Source organism: Pseudorasbora parva, chromosome 24, assembly GCF_024679245.1.
Source record: "Pseudorasbora parva isolate DD20220531a chromosome 24, ASM2467924v1, whole genome shotgun sequence".
Classification (NCBI taxonomy): domain Eukaryota; kingdom Metazoa; phylum Chordata; class Actinopteri; order Cypriniformes; family Gobionidae; genus Pseudorasbora; species Pseudorasbora parva.
Genome location: NC_090195.1, coordinates 7861091 through 7881915, shown reverse-complemented (window position 1 = coordinate 7881915; position 20825 = coordinate 7861091). Strand labels below are relative to the sequence as shown.

At 36.3% G+C, this 20825-nt stretch overlaps 1 protein-coding gene across 1 annotated transcript in view; it reads left to right on the top strand.

Moving 5' to 3' along the window:
* Nucleotides 1-20825, top strand: part of cnbd1 (cyclic nucleotide binding domain containing 1) — a 53327-nt gene that overhangs the window by 10856 nt on the left and 21646 nt on the right. Inside the window, exons 5-6 of the mRNA XM_067435351.1 lie at nt 17769-17914; nt 19892-19983. Of these exons, the coding sequence (XP_067291452.1) occupies nt 17769-17914; nt 19892-19983 (238 nt within the window). The remainder of the gene's footprint in view (nt 1-17768; nt 17915-19891; nt 19984-20825) is intronic.

The window sequence follows — 20825 nt, the reverse complement described above, 5'->3', positions numbered from 1 at the left end:
TATTTGGGCTTTTGTTTTTTAGTACAAAGCAGGAATTACTGGCTGAAATGGGCTCGTGAAGGAACATTGTAACGGTATAAATGTCTTTTGCCATTTGAATAAGTTGGAAATGTCGGTCTAAATGCTGCGGGGATAGTTTGTGGCTGTTTCTTCTTTTTTTCGTCTGGTTGTCGGCGTAAATGAGTTGATTGACATGACATGAATTATTCCCGCTGCTGTAGGCTACCATCATGTAGCAAATGCGACATACCGTTGTTTTTTTAATCCATCACTCTTGCCAACACCATCATAGCTTACAGAGAATCCAAAGTTCACCAACACACCAGACCCGTTGGTTATTGGAGGATCTTCTATTTCTGGTCTGTTAAACGCAATAGCCATGTTGCAATGAGCATTCAGCGTGTACTGAGTAAGCGAGCACCTGACGGAGCAGTCTAAAAAATATTTGTTTTTTTTTGTCTTCGTCAGGGGCATTGCCTGTTACGTCGTTTTGGTTATTGGCTTCCTTGTTGAATGCATAATATTATATTTTACATACTTTTTTATTTTCCAAATCTAATTAATTAGACCAAGAATCGTTCGGTACATAATGCGTACCGCGTACCGAACCGAAAGCCTCGTACCGAACGGTTCAATACGAATACGCGTATCGTTACACCCCTAATATATATATATAATTTTTTTTTTTTTTTTTTTTTTTTTTTGAAGGTAGTGATAGCCCTCTGGGAGCTTTAAAAAAAGAAAAACTGATGTAATGCCCTTGTATGACCACTAGGTTCCTATATAACTATGTAAAGTGGCTTATAAATTCTCTTGTGTTTTAGACATAAATACTTATTTTTATTAAGTTGTGGATTTGGATTTATACTTAGACATTCTCAAAGAATACTTTTTGTCAGGGTTTAGATTTTTTTTTATGTATGTTGATTTTGAAGTGTCAGTTTTTGCAAAATTTTACTACATTCAAACCTGAGGACAAAGGAGAACATTTTGAACAAAAATCTTTGAAACCAAAAGACTTTGGCTCAATTTTGCCATATTGATAACAGCCATACCAGATCATTTGTATGTGTATAATATTGTTGTTTGTGTGTCTGTCTCAGTGTGTTTACATGTGTGTGTGTTTGAGTGTTTGTGTCTGTTTTAAACTCTTAATGTTTTAGAGTGTAACCTCTTCCTTGCGTTTTTTTCTGCATTGTGGCTGATTTATTGATTTTGTTTCACACATTTGCAAAAATGTGCTCTGTGTTATAGTCGCACTATTCATATGTGTGGGGGGAGGGGGGTTGGTTGTGCCTATTTTGCACTCTTGATATTTTAGAGTGTCACCCCTACATTGCTATGCACTTTTTTCTGGTTCATGGCTGATTTGTGGTTTGTATCACCCAAAGATTCCCTGAGTGTTTGTATTTTTGCATATATCCCATTCATTTCCTATGTGAGTCGTTTTTGACCGCGAAGGAGACAAGTGTGACTATTTTTTTTTACGACCCTTTAACATAACCGAAACACCTCCATGATGTTTTTGTGTGTTCACATATAGCTACTGCAACAAAAGTCACCAAGTGTCATCCCGTTTCCGATGAACCAAAAAAATGTAACATTTCAAAACTTAAAATGTTTTGGTCATTTTTGACCGAAGAGAACCATGCATCAGAAATATTTTATTGTAGTACATGTTTTGCCTATGGCAGCTTTAGCGCTATTTATTTTTTTGATTAATGTTTTATTATTATTATTAATAATGAATATACTCAAAATCTTGAAAATTTGATTTGCTGACTTTTTGTGCTGAATTTGGTATAGTCATTAGTGAAGGTTTGGGTACTGTACTTATTCATTGTAGTTCTGTGAGCCAATCAAGCATTTCTGTAATGTAATTTTCTGGTGGTTTTAGTGTGATTAGTCACTTGACATTTTGTGGCTCAGCCGATTGACTCTAGAAAAAGAACTTGGGTGTGGAACTGAGTGCCCATGAGAAAAGAGGGCATTCCAGGGTGTGAATGTAAATGCTTATGACAGTTTTCTTTATTATAATTATCAATTAACATAAATATGAATATCCTCAGAAATAATGTCAGATTACTGAAGTAAAATGGGTTGCGAACTGCGTCTTGTTTTCAATATAATGTGGACAGTGTAATGAACTCGTAGGAATCATTTGTGCTACTCTTCTTTGTCATCACCTAGCTCTTCTAAGAACATTTTATACACATCCAAATGTCAGCTGATGATCTGAAGGTCATCCGGTGACCTGGTGTGTGTGCATACACTAACTTGTATGGGTTTGTTGTCTAGTATGTCTTTACATCTGCTCTTGTCATAAAGCCAGTTTTCCCCATCCAGGTCTCATGGGGAGCTGGACCAACTGTGCTGGCAACTTGCACTCACACACACACATACTTCCTGCTCTTGCACGCTGTTCCCGTGAGAGCTTGTCTCTCTGCCAGCTCTGGAGGCAGGAAGTGCTTGGCTTCCCCCCATGCTGGCTTTGCCCATGTAGCTCCATGTCCAGGAGGCCATTGTAACAGTCAGAGCAGGGCAGTGATGGGGGGAGGGCTGCTCCCGGAACCAGCGGAAGACATTCAGCTTATTTAATGAAGGAAACCAGCCAGCTAAACCTGCTTTGTGCGCACTTTCTGACTGTATTTTTTTTCTTTTTTATAGTTCATGTATTTATTTTACTCTGTGTTTCAGGGCTCTGACCCCTCCTCAAGACTTCACCCTTTCCCACAATCCTCCTCTTGCGTTTCCTGGGGATGTGTGCTGGACAGAGAAACATACTTTGACCCAGAAAACTTTTCAGTGTTACCTGAAACTATAATTGGTGTGTAAATCGATATATATATATTTTTTAATTAATCACACTTTTTCTGTTATTAATTGCGATTAATCAGACCTAAAAAAAATATTTTATATTGTAATAATTTCACATTTAATCTCCAAATGAATGTGGAAACAACACAAAGACACTATATTATAAATATTTATAGAATAAATATAATAAATAATATTATATATTATACATATATATATATATATATATATATAATATATATATATATATATATATATATATATATATATATATATATATATATATATATATATATATATATATATATATATATATATATATATCAAATTTTATTTGGCTAGTTTAATTTGGATAGTTCATTGAATTTACTCGAGTACTGTTACTTAAGTACACTTTTTGAGTATCTGTACTTGAGGATTATTTTTTCTGAAAACGTATGACTTTTACTTCACTACATTTGAAAGAAAAATATTGTACTTTTTACTCCACTACATTTCTATCAAGGTCCTCAAAGTCAGAAGTCGTTTCTGTAGCAGCTTTGAACGTCTGTGGATGATTTTTTTTCTTCTTTAAAAGGCGTTTGGGTTTTTGCTGAAAGCCTTTCAGGAATCACTCTTGTAGGGTCATGTGAAGTTCAATGATTTCACAGCATTTTTTGAACACTGATTAGTTTATAGCAAAATGGAGGAAAACGGATGTCCAAATGCTAATTTTGTCAAGTATTCACATACAAAAATTTGATTATGTCTTAAGTGAACGTAAACAGTTGGAGAATATCAGATGTGTATCAGTGTATTGGATCTGTGCATTCAGCCTTAAAGTGACAGCAGCATTATAAAGAGCTTTGTAACTTTTATACATGTATTGAAATGAGTTTAAGTTAGTTGTATGCTATTATGTCAGATGGAGCATCATTGACTGGCTTAAACCATGAGGGCATGATGTGCATTTATACAACAATAATAAAATAATGCGTTGACATAAAAAAGGAAATTTAGTTTTGATACTTAAATACTTTTGAAAACAAATACTTCTGTACATTTACATAAAGCTACTGTGTAACTTTTTTTTTTTAGTTTATTCTTAGCTAAAAACACTTAGTTCTTTCAAAAATATATGTGCTCATTAATGTATATTTACTTCTTTCAAGTAATAAAGTATTCTGGTAAGTTTATAATATGCCGTTGAAAATACATACGGGTGAGGGGTTCGAATGCCGGTCGCCATGTTGCTCCTCCATCTTGAAAGTACATTAGCCAAAGAGGGACATACCCGTAAATTCAAGCTTCGCCTTTCGTGTTTTAACACTCGATGGCACCGTGTTGAATGTGAAGAGGGGGACTGCCATGTTAATGTTGGACTAAATTGGCCACCGTAGGAGTTAAAACAAAATCAGAATTGAGAGGAACAGAAAGTAATATTCACTGGATGGTCATATACCTTTACACCCCTAGATGGGGGGAAATATCACAGTGTAGCTTTAAGTAAAAATCCGTTTTTACAACTTTCATTTGTAACAGAGTTATATTTGACAAGTAGTACTTTTACTTTTATGCAAGTAATGAAGTTGTATACTTTGTCCACCTCTGGCTTTCAAGGATACTCGACAAAGCAGACATTTTAGCATATACTATAAAAAATAGGGCACAATGTGCAGTTTGAATATGAAGGAATTTTTTGTTTTTTTTCTTTTCTTTTTTTCCCCAGGATTTTGAATTATGCATTGCAGTAGGTTATCCTATTTTTCATGGTATTGCTCTTGAATTGTTTAATAGACTGAATGAGAGCGTTAATTATATACTGTAGTGCTGCGCTGCAGCCAAAAGATTACAAAAAACTGATGCTGTGTTAATTGCATTAAATATATATATATATATATATATATATATATATATATATATATATATATATATATATATATATATATATATATATATATATATATATATATAATATACTTATTAAATATATATAATATATATATTTAATAAGTTAAACTAAAGCAATAAATCACATACGTTAACATGCTAATTTTGACAACCCCCTATATATATATATATATATATATATATATATATATATATATATATATATATATATATATATATATATATATATATATATATATATATATATATATATATATATATATATATATATATATACAGTCTTGTTCAAAATAATAGCAGTACAATGTGACTAACCAGAATAATCAAGGTTTTTAGTATATTTTTTATTGCTACGTGGCAAACAAGTTACCAGTAGGTTCAGTAGATTGTCAGAAAACAAACAAGACCCAGCATTCATGATATGCACGCTCTTAAGGCTGTGCAATTGGGCAATTAGTTGAAAGGGGTGTGTTCAAAAAAATAGCAGTGTCTACCTTTGACTGTACAAACTCAAAACTATTTTGTACAAACATTTTTTTTTTCTGGGATTTAGCAATCCTGTGAATCACTAAACTAATATTTAGTTGTATGACCACAGTTTTTTAAAACTGCTTGACATCTGTGTGGCATGGAGTCAACCAACTTGTGGCACCTCTCAGCTGTTATTCCACTCCATGATTCTTTAACAACATTCCACAATTCATTCACATTTCTTGGTTTTGCTTCAGAAACAGCATTTTTGATATCACCCCACAAGTTCTCAATTGGATTAAGGTCTGGAGATTGGGCTGGCCACTCCATAACATTAATTTTGTTGGTTTGGAACCAAGACTTTGCCCGTTTACTAGTGTGTTTTGGGTCATTGTCTTGTTGAAACAACCATTTCAAGGGCATGTCCTCTTCAGCATAGGGCAACATGACCTCTTCAAGTATTTTAACATATGCAAACTGATCCATGATCCCTGGTATGCGATAAATAGGCCCAACACCATAGTAGGAGAAACATGCCCATATCATGATGCTTGCACCTCCATGCTTCACTGTCTTCACTGTGTACTGTGGCTTGAATTCAGAGTTTGGGGGTCATCTCACAAACTGCCTGTGGCCCTTGGACCCAAAAAGAACAATTTTACTCTCATCAGTCCACAAAATGTTCCTCCATTTCTCTTTAGGCCAGTTGATGTGTTCTTTGGCAAATTGTAACCTCTTCTGCACATGCCTTTTTTTTAACAGAGGGACTTTGCGGGGGATTCTTGAAAATAGATTAGCTTCACACAGACGTCTTCTAACTGTCACAGTACTTACAGGTAACTCCAGACTGTCTTTGATCATCCTGGAGGTGATCATTGGCTAAGCCTTTGCCATTCTGGTTATTCGTCTATCCATTTTGATGGTTGTCTTCCGTTTTCTTCCACGTCTCTCTGTTTTTGCTCTCCATTTTAAGGCATTGGAGATCATTTTAGCTGAACAGCCTATCATTTTTTGCACCTCTTTATAGGTTTTCCCCTCTCTAATCAACTTTTTAATCAAAGTACGCTGTTCTTCTGAACAATGTCTTGAACGACCCATTTTCCTCAGCTTTCAAATGCATGTTCAACAAGTGTTGGCTTCATCCTTAAATAGGGGCCACCTGATTCACACCTGTTTCTTCACAAAATTGATGACCTCAGTGATTGAATGCCACACTGCTATTTTTTTTAACACACCCCTTTCAACTAATTGCCCAATTGCACAGCCTTAAGAGCGTGCATATCATGAATGCTGGGTCTTGTTTGTTTTCTGAGAATCTACTGAACCTACTGGTAACTTGTTTGCCACGTAGCAATAAAAAATATACTAAAAACCTTGATTATTCTGGTTAGTCACATTGTACTGCTATTATTTTGAACAAGACTGTATATATATATTGGGATAGCCCAGCAAATCACTGAATTCAGGTGTTCCAGTCTCTTCCATGGCCACAGGTGTATAAAATCAAGCACTAGGCATGCAGACGCTTCTACAAACATGTGAATTCAAGTGTAGTACCGTGATAGGTTGCCACCAGTGCAATAAGTCCATTGCTCTGAGCCACGAAGTGGTAGGTCAAGAAAAATCACAGAGAGGCGTCAGCGCATGCCAACTTTCTCAATAGCTACAGACCTCCAAACTTGTCCAATATATAATATTTATCTGTAATATATTATTATATTGAACATATAATAAAATATTATTCAATTATATTTATCCAACAGCCATGATTATCATCTAGTGCAATTCAGATTTGTATGTCACATGAAATGTTTAGTTTTATGGTGTTAGATCATTTGGAAAGCACTGGGGCTTATGTGTGTGGAGAACGATTGGCCGGGTTCCCTATCAGCCTACAGTCCTAAACCACTGATGTATTTGCTATTTAAGGTGTTGTTATGGAAACGGCTGATGAGGGCTGTTGTGTATGTAAAGAGGACAAATGAAAGCAGAGAAAAAAAGTCTCCTAAACTTTGTACCTCTTTTGTATATAATTCTAAGTTGTGGTGATGTTTGAATTCTTGCTTGATAATTAGTTTTTCTATATATTAAATGTCCAGTTCAAGGTTTTAGAGCTCAGCATCAATCAACATGCCTTATTTCAGCCCAATAGTGTCTGGTGCAGCTTATTGGAAAAACCATGTCATATTCGGCTCAGCTTAAGGTGGTAAAACTGATTTGTGCAATATGCTAGATAGTTTGTTTCTGGTCCAAACTGGTCTAACCTGCGCCTATCAGGTCAAAATGTCTGGTAGTCCTGCCAATTAACCATCTGTCCTGGAGATTGGAAGTATAGTTTCTCTGTCTGTGCCAGAAAGTAATTTCTTTGCATTTTACTGTGGATTATTTTGTTCTTTCAGAAGACATTCATGATCTGATATTTAATATGTTGGCTCACTAAGAAACTAGAAACACCCAGGATTGCATTACTCTTCACAGTGGGAAAGTAGCACCAGAGAAATTAACCAGACTGTATTTTTTCTGGAAATATGACCAGCATCAGGTGCTGTTCACAAATGGTATTGCTGACGGTTCTGAGTGATGGAGTCGGGGGATAAGTGCACTGGTAAATCTCTTTACTGGAGGAGTGAGGTTTCTTTCAAGAGCAATTCTGAATATAACAACAGCTGCAGTGGAAACTTTATCATCATCATTGGAGAGGTCGAATGGGATTGGGAAGAAGGGAAAGTCCGGTTCTGGGCAGGTCAATCAAGGCTTGGTGCTTTGGACCAGAATCCCTTGTTTTCAGGCTTGAGAGCAACACTAACACTTAAATTTAAATGTATTTGTCCCACAGCTGAGCAAATGAACTCATTGACTTAACTATAGCTTTCATATAAACCAGGTTTTGTCTTTTTCTAGGCTGTTACCCGATTCTGTTGTTTTCATGTCAGCTCTACAGCTTGCAGGAAAGAAAAATCACATATCACAATAGCTTTTGCTTCATATATTTTTTTCTACTGAGAAACAGATGATTATCTCTTTTGTTTCCTTTAGAGTTTCAGAAAAGATCTGAACAATGTTTCCCACTGTCTTCACGTTTGAGCCCGGGATACCATAGTCTGCAATTTAAGGTCAATTTAAATGCAATCTCAGATCTTGTTTATATTCTCAGATTCAAGATCAAATTATTTGGGCTTCACTATTTAGGTTGTTTTTATAGGTCAAAATGTGTCGAATTAGTTTATTTATGTAATGAAATGAGAATCATCTGAAGGGAAGTTCACCTTTTTTGGGGTCAGACCATTGAAAACTAGTATGTATTCAGGTTATTTCAGTCATATTAAATTATGTTACAGTGTTGTTTATATTAACAAATTAAAAACTATTAAAAATATAAATTATAGTTTTTTAACTAACCGAAATTAAAATAAAATTGTAATAATATTAAAATAAATTAATATAAATGTATTAATATTAAAATAAATTGTGCATGTGCAATAAATATGACAAAAGTAAATAACAAAATGACTTAAAATAAAACTAAAATGAATAAAAGTAAATAAAAAATATGAATAAATAGTATAATGAATAAAAATAAATTTTAAATATATATTACAATAGTATACAATAACACTGGACCTGAACCAAACTGATAAATCAGGAGCTACTACATTATAAACGTTTTTTTTTTTTTTTGGGATACCTTACAAAATTGTATTTATTAATTTAATTTACTTTTTATTTAATTTATCATTTTGTTTTAACAGTGCAAGTGAAGTCCATTAGGTCTTCTGAGCTATGAAAGAGCAACCTTTAATCAATACAATTTTATTTTGGGATTTGTTGGTGGGTGTTTGGACCTAACAAATGCAAAGCAGAAAGCACTTATCTCAGTGTCTTTGCTTTATAATATGATTTTATGGCAGAAATTTCAAAGAATGGTTGATCCCTTCAGGGTACTGCCGACAAACCTCCTCACTGAGCCCAAAATGTTTATGAGAAGCAATATCAAGTTTGAAAATGTTTTTAAACAATGACTTTAGTTTTTCCATTTAACAGAATCTCCTGCTAGGCGTGTGAAAGGGTTTTGTTTTCACAGAGTTGTGATTTGCTCCAAAAAAACGTTCCCAGTTTTGATGACATACACACGTGTTGGCTGCGGAGCCTTATTTAACAGCTCTGACAGTTATAATTTGTACTTGAGTTCTGTTTTTGTCAGGATTCGGGACTCTTTGGCTCTTAGTAGGAGAACCTCAGAACCAGCTGTGAAACTGAGACTTCTGACAGCTGGTACATGTGAGGAAACGGATCACTTCTTCTCTGTCTCTCTCACACGTCCATGGCAGCCAAGCTCTGGTTTGGTGGATTTCAATTAAGCAGAATCACTGAAGACCAACCAACTGTTACAAATATTTGTTTAGTTCTCTCAAATTTATCTGTATTTCTGTTTTATTTAACTATAGTAAAACCAATAAGGGTGTAGTCAATCAGTGATGACATTGAGTGATTTACTCACTCTTGTGCCTTTTTTTCCGTCTGTGGCACACAAAAGATGATATTTTTTAAATGTATTTTTTTGCTCATATAATGAAAGTCAGTAGAGTCCAATGTTGTTACGAATATCTTCTCCCTTTTTAAGGGTTAGTTCACCCAAAAATGAAAATTATTTCATTAATTACTCACCCTCATGTCGTTGGACACCCGTAAGACCTTCGTTCATCTTCAGAACACAAATGAAGATATTTTTGTTTAAAACTGATGGATGAGAAAGGCTTCAGAGAGGCCTCCATTGGCATTCAGTACATTCCCACTCACAAGACCCACAAAGGCACTAAACACATCGATACAAAGTCCATCTCACTACAGTGGCTGTACAATAATTTTACAAAGCGATGAGTAGTTTTTGTGTGCAAAAAAAAATCTAAATAATGACTTTATCCGCCAAGTTATTGTCTTCCGTGTAGGTCTCTCACGTGAACTCACCTGGAAGTCACGCGATAGCGGCGCTCCTCCTCTTCCGGGTCATGTATTCGCTATGATTCGAACGGCGGAGCTGCGTCATATTCTTGCGCATGTGTCGAGTTCACGTCAATAATTTGGTGGATTAAATTGTTATTTTGATTTTTGTGCGCACAATAACTATTTTCGTCACATTGTAACATTATTGTACAGCCACTATAGTGAGATGGACTTTGTATCGATGTGTTTAGTGCCTTTATGGGTCTTGTGAGTGGAAATGTACTGAATGCCAATGGAGGCCTCTCTGAAGCCTTTCTCATCCGTCAGCTTTCAACAAAAATATCTTCATTTGTGTTCTGAAGATGAACAAAGCTTTTACGGGTGTCCAACGACATGAGGGTGAGTAATTAATGAAATAATTTTCACTTGAATATGGGTAAGTTTCATAAAAAAAAGCTAAATTCTGAACAAAAAGCTGAGAAAATTACATATTTGTGAAAGAGTGTTTCCAGATCAGATTCAGAGCGATGATCAAACACAGATGAAGTAAATCGAGTCCATCAACACTCCTAATGCTTGCACAGTCCTGTAGCTCGTCCAGGGTCCAGATTTCATTCAGTAACATTAGGAAGTTTTGATTTATATGATGTTAAATGTTGATCAAGTTACCTTACGTATGCATATAATTACATATGATCACTTATTTTACTCCATCTTACTCGCGTGTGTTTTGATCAGGAGACTCAGTACTCATTCAGAAGATGTGTACTAGTGCCCCCTAGTGAAAACACGGAAACGGTTTCTCACAAATAACAGAAAATTCTGTGTTTGGCGAGGAAAGAGTTAATACTAGCACTAAAATGGCACTAAACAGAATAAATCATCCTGGGCCGCCATTTTTCTGGTCTCTTTCAGTAGGGATATCATCTGATGTGCATGATAGATGCGCCATTCGACATTTCCGACAAAGCAAATGTGGGAACACTCATTGCTGGCTTTTACAGAGCTTGTCTATTCTGACTTTCTTGGTGGTATAAAAAGGATGAAAAGAACAGCAAAATCTCTTTCTTTTTTTTTCTTGCTCTAAATGCTAGCATGACTTTTTTTCCGTCCTATTTTACTTGAGCTCTAGAAAAGTGCCGCAGACAATTTAAGGAAAGACAGTGGAGGTTATCAGCAATGAGATTTGCAAGTTCAGATTGAATTGATTACCCGGAGAAGGTTTATCTTCAAAGTAAAGTGGCACTTAGAATTTGAATTAAGTTTGCTGGCCATTCTGACCCCAAAACAGCTTTGTGGCTTTAACTTTGAGATAGCCCTTATCGATGTACCTCTTTCTCTGTGATTTATGTCAGTGGCTGCTCTCGGTTTAGTGGCAATTTTACCGGTGCATTCTCTGGAGATAGTTTGGAGGAAAGTATTTGGTGGCTGATAAGATAGTGTTGTAAAGGCGGCCTGCTCCACAGATAAGGACCATTACAGTTATTTGTTGAAAGACAAAGCCTCTCGCTGTCCGACAGGCCCGTGAAAGCTGCTCAGAGAAAGCGGCTGGCCTCTTTGATTCGTCTGTAATTGTCTCCTGAACTGAGCAGCACAAACATGGAGGACGGTTCTTAACCCTTCTCATGGGAGGTGAAATGAGTGTCTTTGCTGTAGGCTCTTCGTGACACTACTTTTCTCTTTGTTTTGTTGAGGTTATTGTTGTTCATTGTTTGCTTTGATTAAAAAAGGGGGTCATTTCACAAAACTCATGCTGTTTACAGTTTGATTAGGCTATTTTAAAGTACTTTTTTTGTCAGATTTGAAACATTGTTTTAAATAATTTAAAGGGATAGTTCACCCCCAAATTTTAATATTCATCATTTGCCCATCCTCATGTCGTTACAAACAAGATGTTCGTTCATGTTCGAATCACAAATTCAGACATTTTTAATGGAATCTGAATATCTATACTTTTGTACCATTGACAGTCTACACACAGCTACCACTTTGACCCTTTAAAGAGGTCCTTAAAATAATCCATGTGAATTGAGCGCTCTAGTTCTGAAGAGACTCAATCATTTTATATGATAAACAGATTAAATGTAAGAATAAACCTCATTGGTTCTTGCTGAAGCTCAAATGTGCTGCGTAACACGAGAATCATTTCATTTCATTTCATTTATTTATAAAGCACAAATAAACACAACAAAAGTTGACCACTGTGCTGTACAAAGAACAGTAATAAAAATAAGAATAATAAATGAACCTAACCATGAGAATGAACTGTGTATCACGAAAATGAACCCCATTGGTTCTTGCTGAAGCTCAAATGTGCTGTGTATCACGAGAATGAACCTCATTGGTTCTTGCTGAAGCTCAAATGTGCTGCCTAACACGAGAATGAACCCCATTGGTTCTTGCTGAAGCTCAAATGTGCTGTGTATCATGAGAATGAACCTCATTGGTTCTTGCTGAAGCTCAAATGTGCTGTGTATCATGAGAATGAACCTCATTGGTTCTTGCTGAAGCTCAAATGTGCTGTGTATCATGAGAATGAACCTCATTGGTTCTTGCTGAAGCTCAAATGTGCTGTGTATCATGAGAATGAACCTCATTGGTTCTTATTGAAGCTCAAATGTGCTGTGTATCATGAGAATGAACCTCATTGGTTCTTGTTGAAGCTCAAACGTGCTGCGTAACACGAGAATTAACCTCATTGGTTCTTGCTGAAGCTCAAATGTGCTGCGTAACACGAGAATGAACCTCATTGGTTCTTGCTGAAGCTCAAATGTGCTGCCTAACACGAAAATGAACCTCATTGGTTCTTGCTGAAGCTCAAATGTGCTGCCTAACACGAGAATGAACCCCATTGGTTCTTGCTGAAGCTCAAATGTGCTGTGTATCATGAGAATGAACCTCATTGGTTCTTGCTGAAGCTCAATTGTGCTGTGTATCATGAGAATGAACCTCATTGGTTCTTATTGAAGCTCAAATGTGCTGTGTATCATGAGAATGAACCTCATTGGTTCTTGTTGAAGCTCAAACGTGCTGCGTAACACGAGAATGAACCTCATTGGTTCTTGTTGAAGCTCAAATGTGCTGCGTAACACGAGAATGAACCCCATTGGTTCTTGCTGAAGCTCAAATGTGCTGTGTATCATGAGAATGAACCTCATTGGTTCTTGTTGAAGCTCAAACGTGCTGCGTAACACGAGAATGAACCTCATTGGTTCTTGTTGAAGCTCAAATGTGCTGCGTAACACGAGAATGAACCTTATTGGTTCTTGTTGAAGCTCAAATGTGCTGCGTAACATGCATTGGCATGAAAAAAAACAAAACAAATTAAATTGACTGGATTTGATGGTGATGTGTTTAGAAAGTGACTTTATTTACACTGTAAAAGTTGACATCAAGTACTGTTTGTGTAGGCCTTTCTTTTACACATATTATGAATACAAATTGCACTTGTTTTGTAGAATTGGACGCTTTCTGAAGTTCAATATTTTTTGAATAATAATTTCCTCACTTTCTCAGCCACCTCCTCTTTCCTGCTTTTTTTCATTCCTTCTCTCTTTTTCACTTCTGCTTTTTTTATTCAGCACCACAGGCTGTATGTACCGCAATCAGCAGATATTCTCACAAAAAAAGTTATTCACTTTTTCCCCCATTCATTCAGTGATAAGTTCCCTCCAGTTAATTAGAATCTTATGGAGGGATTAAAGCTTGCAATTATTATTATTATCTACAGAGTATTCATAATTAATGGAAGTATAGGGAAATGTCAATGAGAATCCTGGAATTAAGCCAGAGATCATTTTCTAGTCAGCTTCTGTTATACACCGGTTAGCAAAATTTCAACAAAAAATGGTTTCATGGTTTAATTTGGCCTTTGACATGAAATGCTGTTGTTTCGTAACAATGTACTTTTATTAAAGTGAAGTAACATTTTATTCAGGTTTGAAGAAATGAGGATAAAAGAAAAGCTGGCTAGATGCATATCTGATTGGTTGGACTTCAATTCCATTTTCTTAGACTTACAATCAAAGAGATATCTGATCTGACTTACAAAGCCTATGGCTTTAGTTTCATACATAAGGTAATTCACCGTATGTGTGACACTTATGAAAGCCAAAAAGAAAGCCTTTTATATCTGAACTGATAAAAAAAACTCTGCCCACTGGCCGCAATATCAAGTATACACCAGAATTTTATCAGCTATTGCGACTGGTGGGCAAAATTATTCTCCCACCCTGGTCACATGGCTTGTAATTCTCATTAAATAAAATCTGATTTGGTACCATCTTTTGAATCGGCTTATTCTGTAGAAACCAGGAAGATCAGAACTTTCCAAAATCTCTTAATGACCGTTCAACTCAGGGCTTGATCAGGTGATCTGACATGAACATTGGCTCATTCCCATCCATAGATAGATGATGTTACTGCTAATTGTATATTTTAAAAGGCAGTTCTGCTCTCACGCCAGAAATGACACACAGTGTAAAAGATGATATCCCATTATCTTAACTGCATAATGCGTTTCTTTTTATCCGCGTAGCGCTTTGGCAGGAGGATGGGGAATTACAAACTTGGTGCACAGAGGGTGTTTTGTGAACCCTGAAATTAAGACTGCCAAACTGTATGCGAGACGTTCCTGTAAATTGTAAACTCACGCTTGCACATCTCTGCTAACACTATTAGGACTAAGCTCCGCCATCTGTGTAGTGTTTTACAGTGAATGCATTTTAGTTTATTGATTTGTAGTCTGGAGTGAATCAAAGATGAAAAAATAAATGTAGTTGTACAATACATTTGAGATGTTTGGGGACTCTGTTTGAGTCATTTCTGTTGTGTAGTACAGTTTGAACTCAAATCAATATGCTTGTGTGGTAAAAGGAAGGTGAACAAACTTTCAGATGTTAGCTATTGCTTAGTGGGTGATTAATTGTTAACGTACTTTAAGTAAATTTTGATGTTTTTAATCAGATTAGTTAATATTGTAAAAGTGCAGTATATGACAAAAACAATTAATTGTGAAAGTTTTGAAAATGTATTTATTATATTTTAAATATTTTAAAAATATTTTTGCGAGTTTGACAAGGCCAAATTGTAATGGCTAGAAGGCCAGTGGTCAGTATCTTTCAAAAGTGGTCCAAGGAAGGAACAGCGGTGAACCGGAAACAGGGTCATGGGTGGCCAAGGCTCATTGATGCACGTGAGGAGCGAAGGCTGGCCTGTGTGGTTCAATCAAATATGAGCTACTGTAGCTCAAATTGCTCAATAAGTTAATGCTTATTCTGATAGAAAGGTGTCAGAATACACAGTTAATCACAGTTTGTTGTGTATGGTGCTCATAGCCGCAGACCAGTCAGGGTGCCCATGTTGACCCCTGTCCACCACCAAAGAGCACTGGGCAACAATGGGCACGTGAGCATCAGAACTGGACCACTGAGCAATGGAAGAAGGCAGCCTGGTCTAATGAATCACGTTTTATTTTATTTTATACATTACGTGGATGGCCAGGTTAAATATTTTCTGCAATATTTCAAGATTATAAATAATAGAGACATGAAAGGGTAATAACAGGATTTTTTCTTGTTTTTGGCATGGAAAGGCTGGTGGATGTCAATCATATTTTAGATATGGAATATTCCAATACAACGCAGAATTGTTTGGGAGGTTTTATACTTTTTGCCTGCCGGATGCTGCTCCTTGGAGACTGACAAACTGACTGTTTTACCGAACACACAAGCATACGCAAACGCTCTCAAAGAATTGACTGATGGATTTGACCTTCATCCAGCATAAGCAAACTCGTGTGCGCACAGCTTATCGGCATTGTGATTACTCACTCATGCTGGCAGGAGTGTGGTCTTGATGGTTAAACTCCTCCCCGGCTATTGCGGTTGAGATTTTATCTCTTGGATGCCCATGGAACTAGACACCATGCTAAAGCAATCATCATCATCACACTCTAAGACACAAGAGTTTTTCCCTTAAGAATTACCTTTAAACATAATAACATGATGCAGAGGGTTTTCTTAATAGCAACTGTTCAGGTTTCATTATCTGAGATGGTGCCTGTAGGACAGAAAGGGTGTAAAAAGATTAAGAAGTTTTTTGTTTGGGTTGCAGGGGGTTTGTCTAGGGACATGCACCTACTTTAATGCAGATGAGACTAGATTTTGAGTCAGTTTATCCCACAGTCTTTTAAAGAATGTCTTTAATGGACTCTGAAGGTGCGATTTAATAGCTGCAGGTCGTGAAATCGCTGTTCTTTTGGTCACCTAGGAGCTGTTTCTAGTAGATGGCAGTGCTCAACTGTATCAGGAGATGAATCAGTTGACCATAATGTCTGTAGACAGTGAAGTCCTAGTCAATTATTATGGTCGGTCAGTTAATGTGGATAGTTTATATATATATATATATATATATATATATATATATATATATATATATATATATATATATATATATATATATATATATATGTTATAGTTTTTCTATTTTTGTACTTCTAGACAGTTTATAACATATATCATGACTAGACATGACATGACAACATGACATTACATTAAATGACATAACATGCACTGATCAGGTATAACAGTATGACCACCTTCCTAATATTGTGTTGGCCCTCCTTTTGCTGCCAAACAGCCCTGACCCATCGAGGCATGGACACTAGATCCCTGCTATTCTACTGAAAGAGGCCACAGCCACCTGGGAATACCATTTCCATGAAAGGGTGTACATTGTCTTCTACAATGCTTAGGTAGATGGTACGTGTCAAAGTAACATCCACATGGGTGGCAGGACCCAAGGTTTCCCAGCACAACATTGGCCCAAGCATCGCACTGCCTCCGCCAGCTTGTCATCTTCGCATAGTGCATCCTGGTGCATCCCGGTGCCACATGATGTAAAATGGAAAATGTGATTCATTAGACCAGTCCACCTTCTTCCATTGCTCCATGGTCCAGTTCTGTTACTCACGTGCCCAATGTTGGTGATTTTGGCGGTAAATAGGGGTCAGCATGGGCACCCTGACTGGTCTGCGGCTATGCAGCCCCATACGCAACAAACTGCGATGCGCTGTGTATTCTGACACCTGTCTATCAGAACAAGCATTAACTTCTTGAGCTATCTGAGCAACAGTAGCTCGTCTGTTTGATCAGACCACACAGACCAGCCTTCGCTCCCCACGTGCATCAATGAGCCTTGGCCATCCATGAGCCTGTCGCCGGTTCACCACTGTTCCTTCCTTGGGCCACTTTTGATAGATACTGACCACAGCAGATCGGGAAAACCTCACAACTTGCTCTTATCCATTTTTCCTTGCTTTCCAATACATAAAAATGTAGGGCAACATTTTCACTTGCGACCTAATATATCCCACTCATTAACAGGTGCCGTGATGAAGAGATAATCAGTGTTATTCACTTCACCTGATCAGTGTATATAACATATTGCAAAAATATGTTAAATCAAATAAATCTCCTTAAATAGCTCCAAAGTAGTCAGATACTTTTTCAAAAGGGTAGTTTGCCTGTAGCTTAATCGCTTTAAATAATGAGTAAAAGCTTCCCTAAATCTGCCATGAATGCACATTAAATAGAGTTTGGTGTTTAGTTTGCTGAAAAATTAATTTGTTATTTTTGTGTGTTTTGCAGCCCTAGTGAGAGATCCCAGTCAGAGCATCATATCATTTATAAACTGCTGAAGGGAATCCACAGTCTGACCTCACGGCTGGGCTTGCAGGAGCTGAAACAGATTAGTACCGTCACCACCGTCGAGACTTGGGACCGCGGACAGATCAGTGAGATATATACACACTCAAACACACGCACACAGTCACAATCTTAATGGAATAGAGTGCACACACTCTGTAAGCGACCTAAAATGAAAATTCTTCATCACCGACTCACCAACATGTCATGTGTTAAATAATATTGGGGCCATTATTTTCAAGTATAATAGAACAAAACAAGCATCAAAAAGTTATCATAAAAGTGTTTCATATCCATGCACTATATTCAGTCTTCTGAACTCATACAATAGCTTTGTGTGATAAACCATTTGAAATTTAAGTAGGTATTGCTGAGTATGTATTGTTAAGTAATAACCCATAAGACTTAGCATAACGCAAAAGTTAGTGAACTAATGATTTAAGAGTGTAGAAAATCACATGGCTATTTGACAGGGATTGCCTTAGTGTCATTTGGAGATAATTTAATTTATCCGTTTTCATCCACCATTTGTGCTTTTATGAGTGTGGATGATTTCCCATTTGCCATTGTACAAATGAATAGTGCATCTTTAGAAGTTTTCATATTTCTAACTCAAGCAGATTTATCAGCTTCGAAACAGTTTATGCGTGACCGAAGAATATCAGCAATATAGCTCATGTTATATTTCTGAAATAAATAAATAAATAAATAAATAAATAAATAAATAAATAAATAAATAAATAAATAAATAAATAAATAAATAAATAAATATCCTGTATGTGTATGTATAGGCTTCATAAACAGTATCACTGGCTTCTTCAGATGCAGAGCCTTACAAAACATTTGCCTTTGAAGACACTCTCCAAAGAAGATTCTCTCATTCAAAACGTTACTTTATATATTATATATCAGTGGCCTCATGCAACACGCTCTGTCAAGGCAAATCGAACACATCTTTCATTGGCATCATCAGTCAGTCTTCAAGTGTTTGGATGTGTTTCTAAAAGGTTGACAGCCCAACCCCGCTTGCTTGATTTTCTATCGATTTGTTCATTCGTCTGCTAATCTGTGTTCAGTAACAGCCATATATTCTTTCAGGACCACTAAGCAAAAACATAAAGGAAAGACAATTTATGAAAGTATGAATTCGTGCCTCCACTCCAATGGTTGCTATTTTGCAAACGTCTGGTGTTTTGGAGATGAAGATTTCTTTATTGATTCGTCTGGAGTGGAGGTAATGGCTGTGGCGTGTTGTATGTCACAGATGGAGGGGGGAAGGGCTTCGTTATGGATGCAAGTTTTAGCTGCAGATGATTACAGAGCATAAACACTGTGATTTGCTGTTGATAGCCGTCTGCGCCAGGCTGAAAAGTTTGCGAGTGAGGAGTGAGAGATGTTGTGGAGTCTGTTTTTCTTAGCGTATATTGAGGGTTTGCTTTCAGAGGGCATGATGACATATGAAAACTGCTTATATATATATATGCTTATATATATATATATATATATGCTTATATATATATATATATGCTTATATATATATATATATATATATATATATATATATATATATATATATATATATATATATATATATATATATATGTATATATATAAATACAGGATATGTGATAAAAGTTCATTATTTTCCATAATGTAATGATAAAAATTTAACTTTCATTTAATTTAGATTCATTGCACACCAACTGAAATATTTCAGGTCTTTTATTGTTTTAAAACTGATGATTTTGGCATACAGCTAATGAAAACCCAATATTCCTATCTCAAAAAATTAGCATATCATGAAAAGGTTCTCTAAACGAACTATTAACCTAATTATCTGAATCAACTAATTAACTTAACTAATTAACTAATTAACAACTGCAAAAGATTCCTGAGGCTTTTAAAAACTCCCAGCCTGGTTCATTACTCAAAACCGCAATCATGGTATAATAGGATGAAGTGTTTTGACCCAAAACAGCTGAACCGTCACTGTAGAGTGGAGACTTATCTAATCGAGTGTGTTGTCTTCTACCTTATTTATCTCTCCTTTTTCTTTCTGATTACAGTTTTTGGACATAATGGATTTTACCTGGTTCTAAAGGGCTCAGTGAAACCGTTCAGCCATGAAACCATTAAAGAGGATCAGGCAGCCTCTAAGGTAGAAAATCACACCATTTGGCTATTAGTTGTTAAGTTTAAATTAGCCCTCTGCTTTACCTAACCTTAAAAACATTACTGTGCTTACCTTGGCGATTGTTACTGACTGCCATATTCTCTGACGTTCTTTTGCTTTTCTAATCTACAGCCATGGCCAAAAGTATTAGCAGTGACATCAATTTTGCATTGCGCAAAGTTGGCTACTTCAGTATCTGTAGATTATTTTTTCATGTTTCTAATGTATATTGAAAAACTATAAGCATTTCATGTGTTTTAAAGGCTTTTATTGGCAAAAACATTCCATATATGCAAATAGTCAGTAGTTACAATGTTGATCCTGCTTCTTCATATCCTTTGCAATTCGCTCTGGAATGCTGATATCAGCTTCTAGGCCAAATCCTAGATGATGGCGATCCATTCTTTCCATACTAATGCCTGGAGTTGTTTGCAATTTGTGGACTTCTGGTTGTCCACTCGCCTTTTGAGGATTAACCACAGTTTTCTATGGGATTAATATTCCGGGGATTTGTCTGGCGACGGATCCAAAATGTCAATGTCATGATCTCAGAGCCACTTTATTATCACTCTTGCCTTGTGACATGGTGCTTTAACATGCAGGAAAATGCACGGATCATCACCAAGTTGCTCCTGGATCGATGGGAGAAATTGCTCTTGCAGAATGTTTTGTTACCATTCTTTTTTCCTGGCAGTGGGCAGTATTGTGAAAGCACCCACTGCTTTGAATGAAAAGAAACCCCACACGGATGGTCTCAGGATGCTTCACTGTTGGCATGACACAGGACTCAAGGTAGCATCCAAATTTTCTCCTCCGTATAGTCTGTT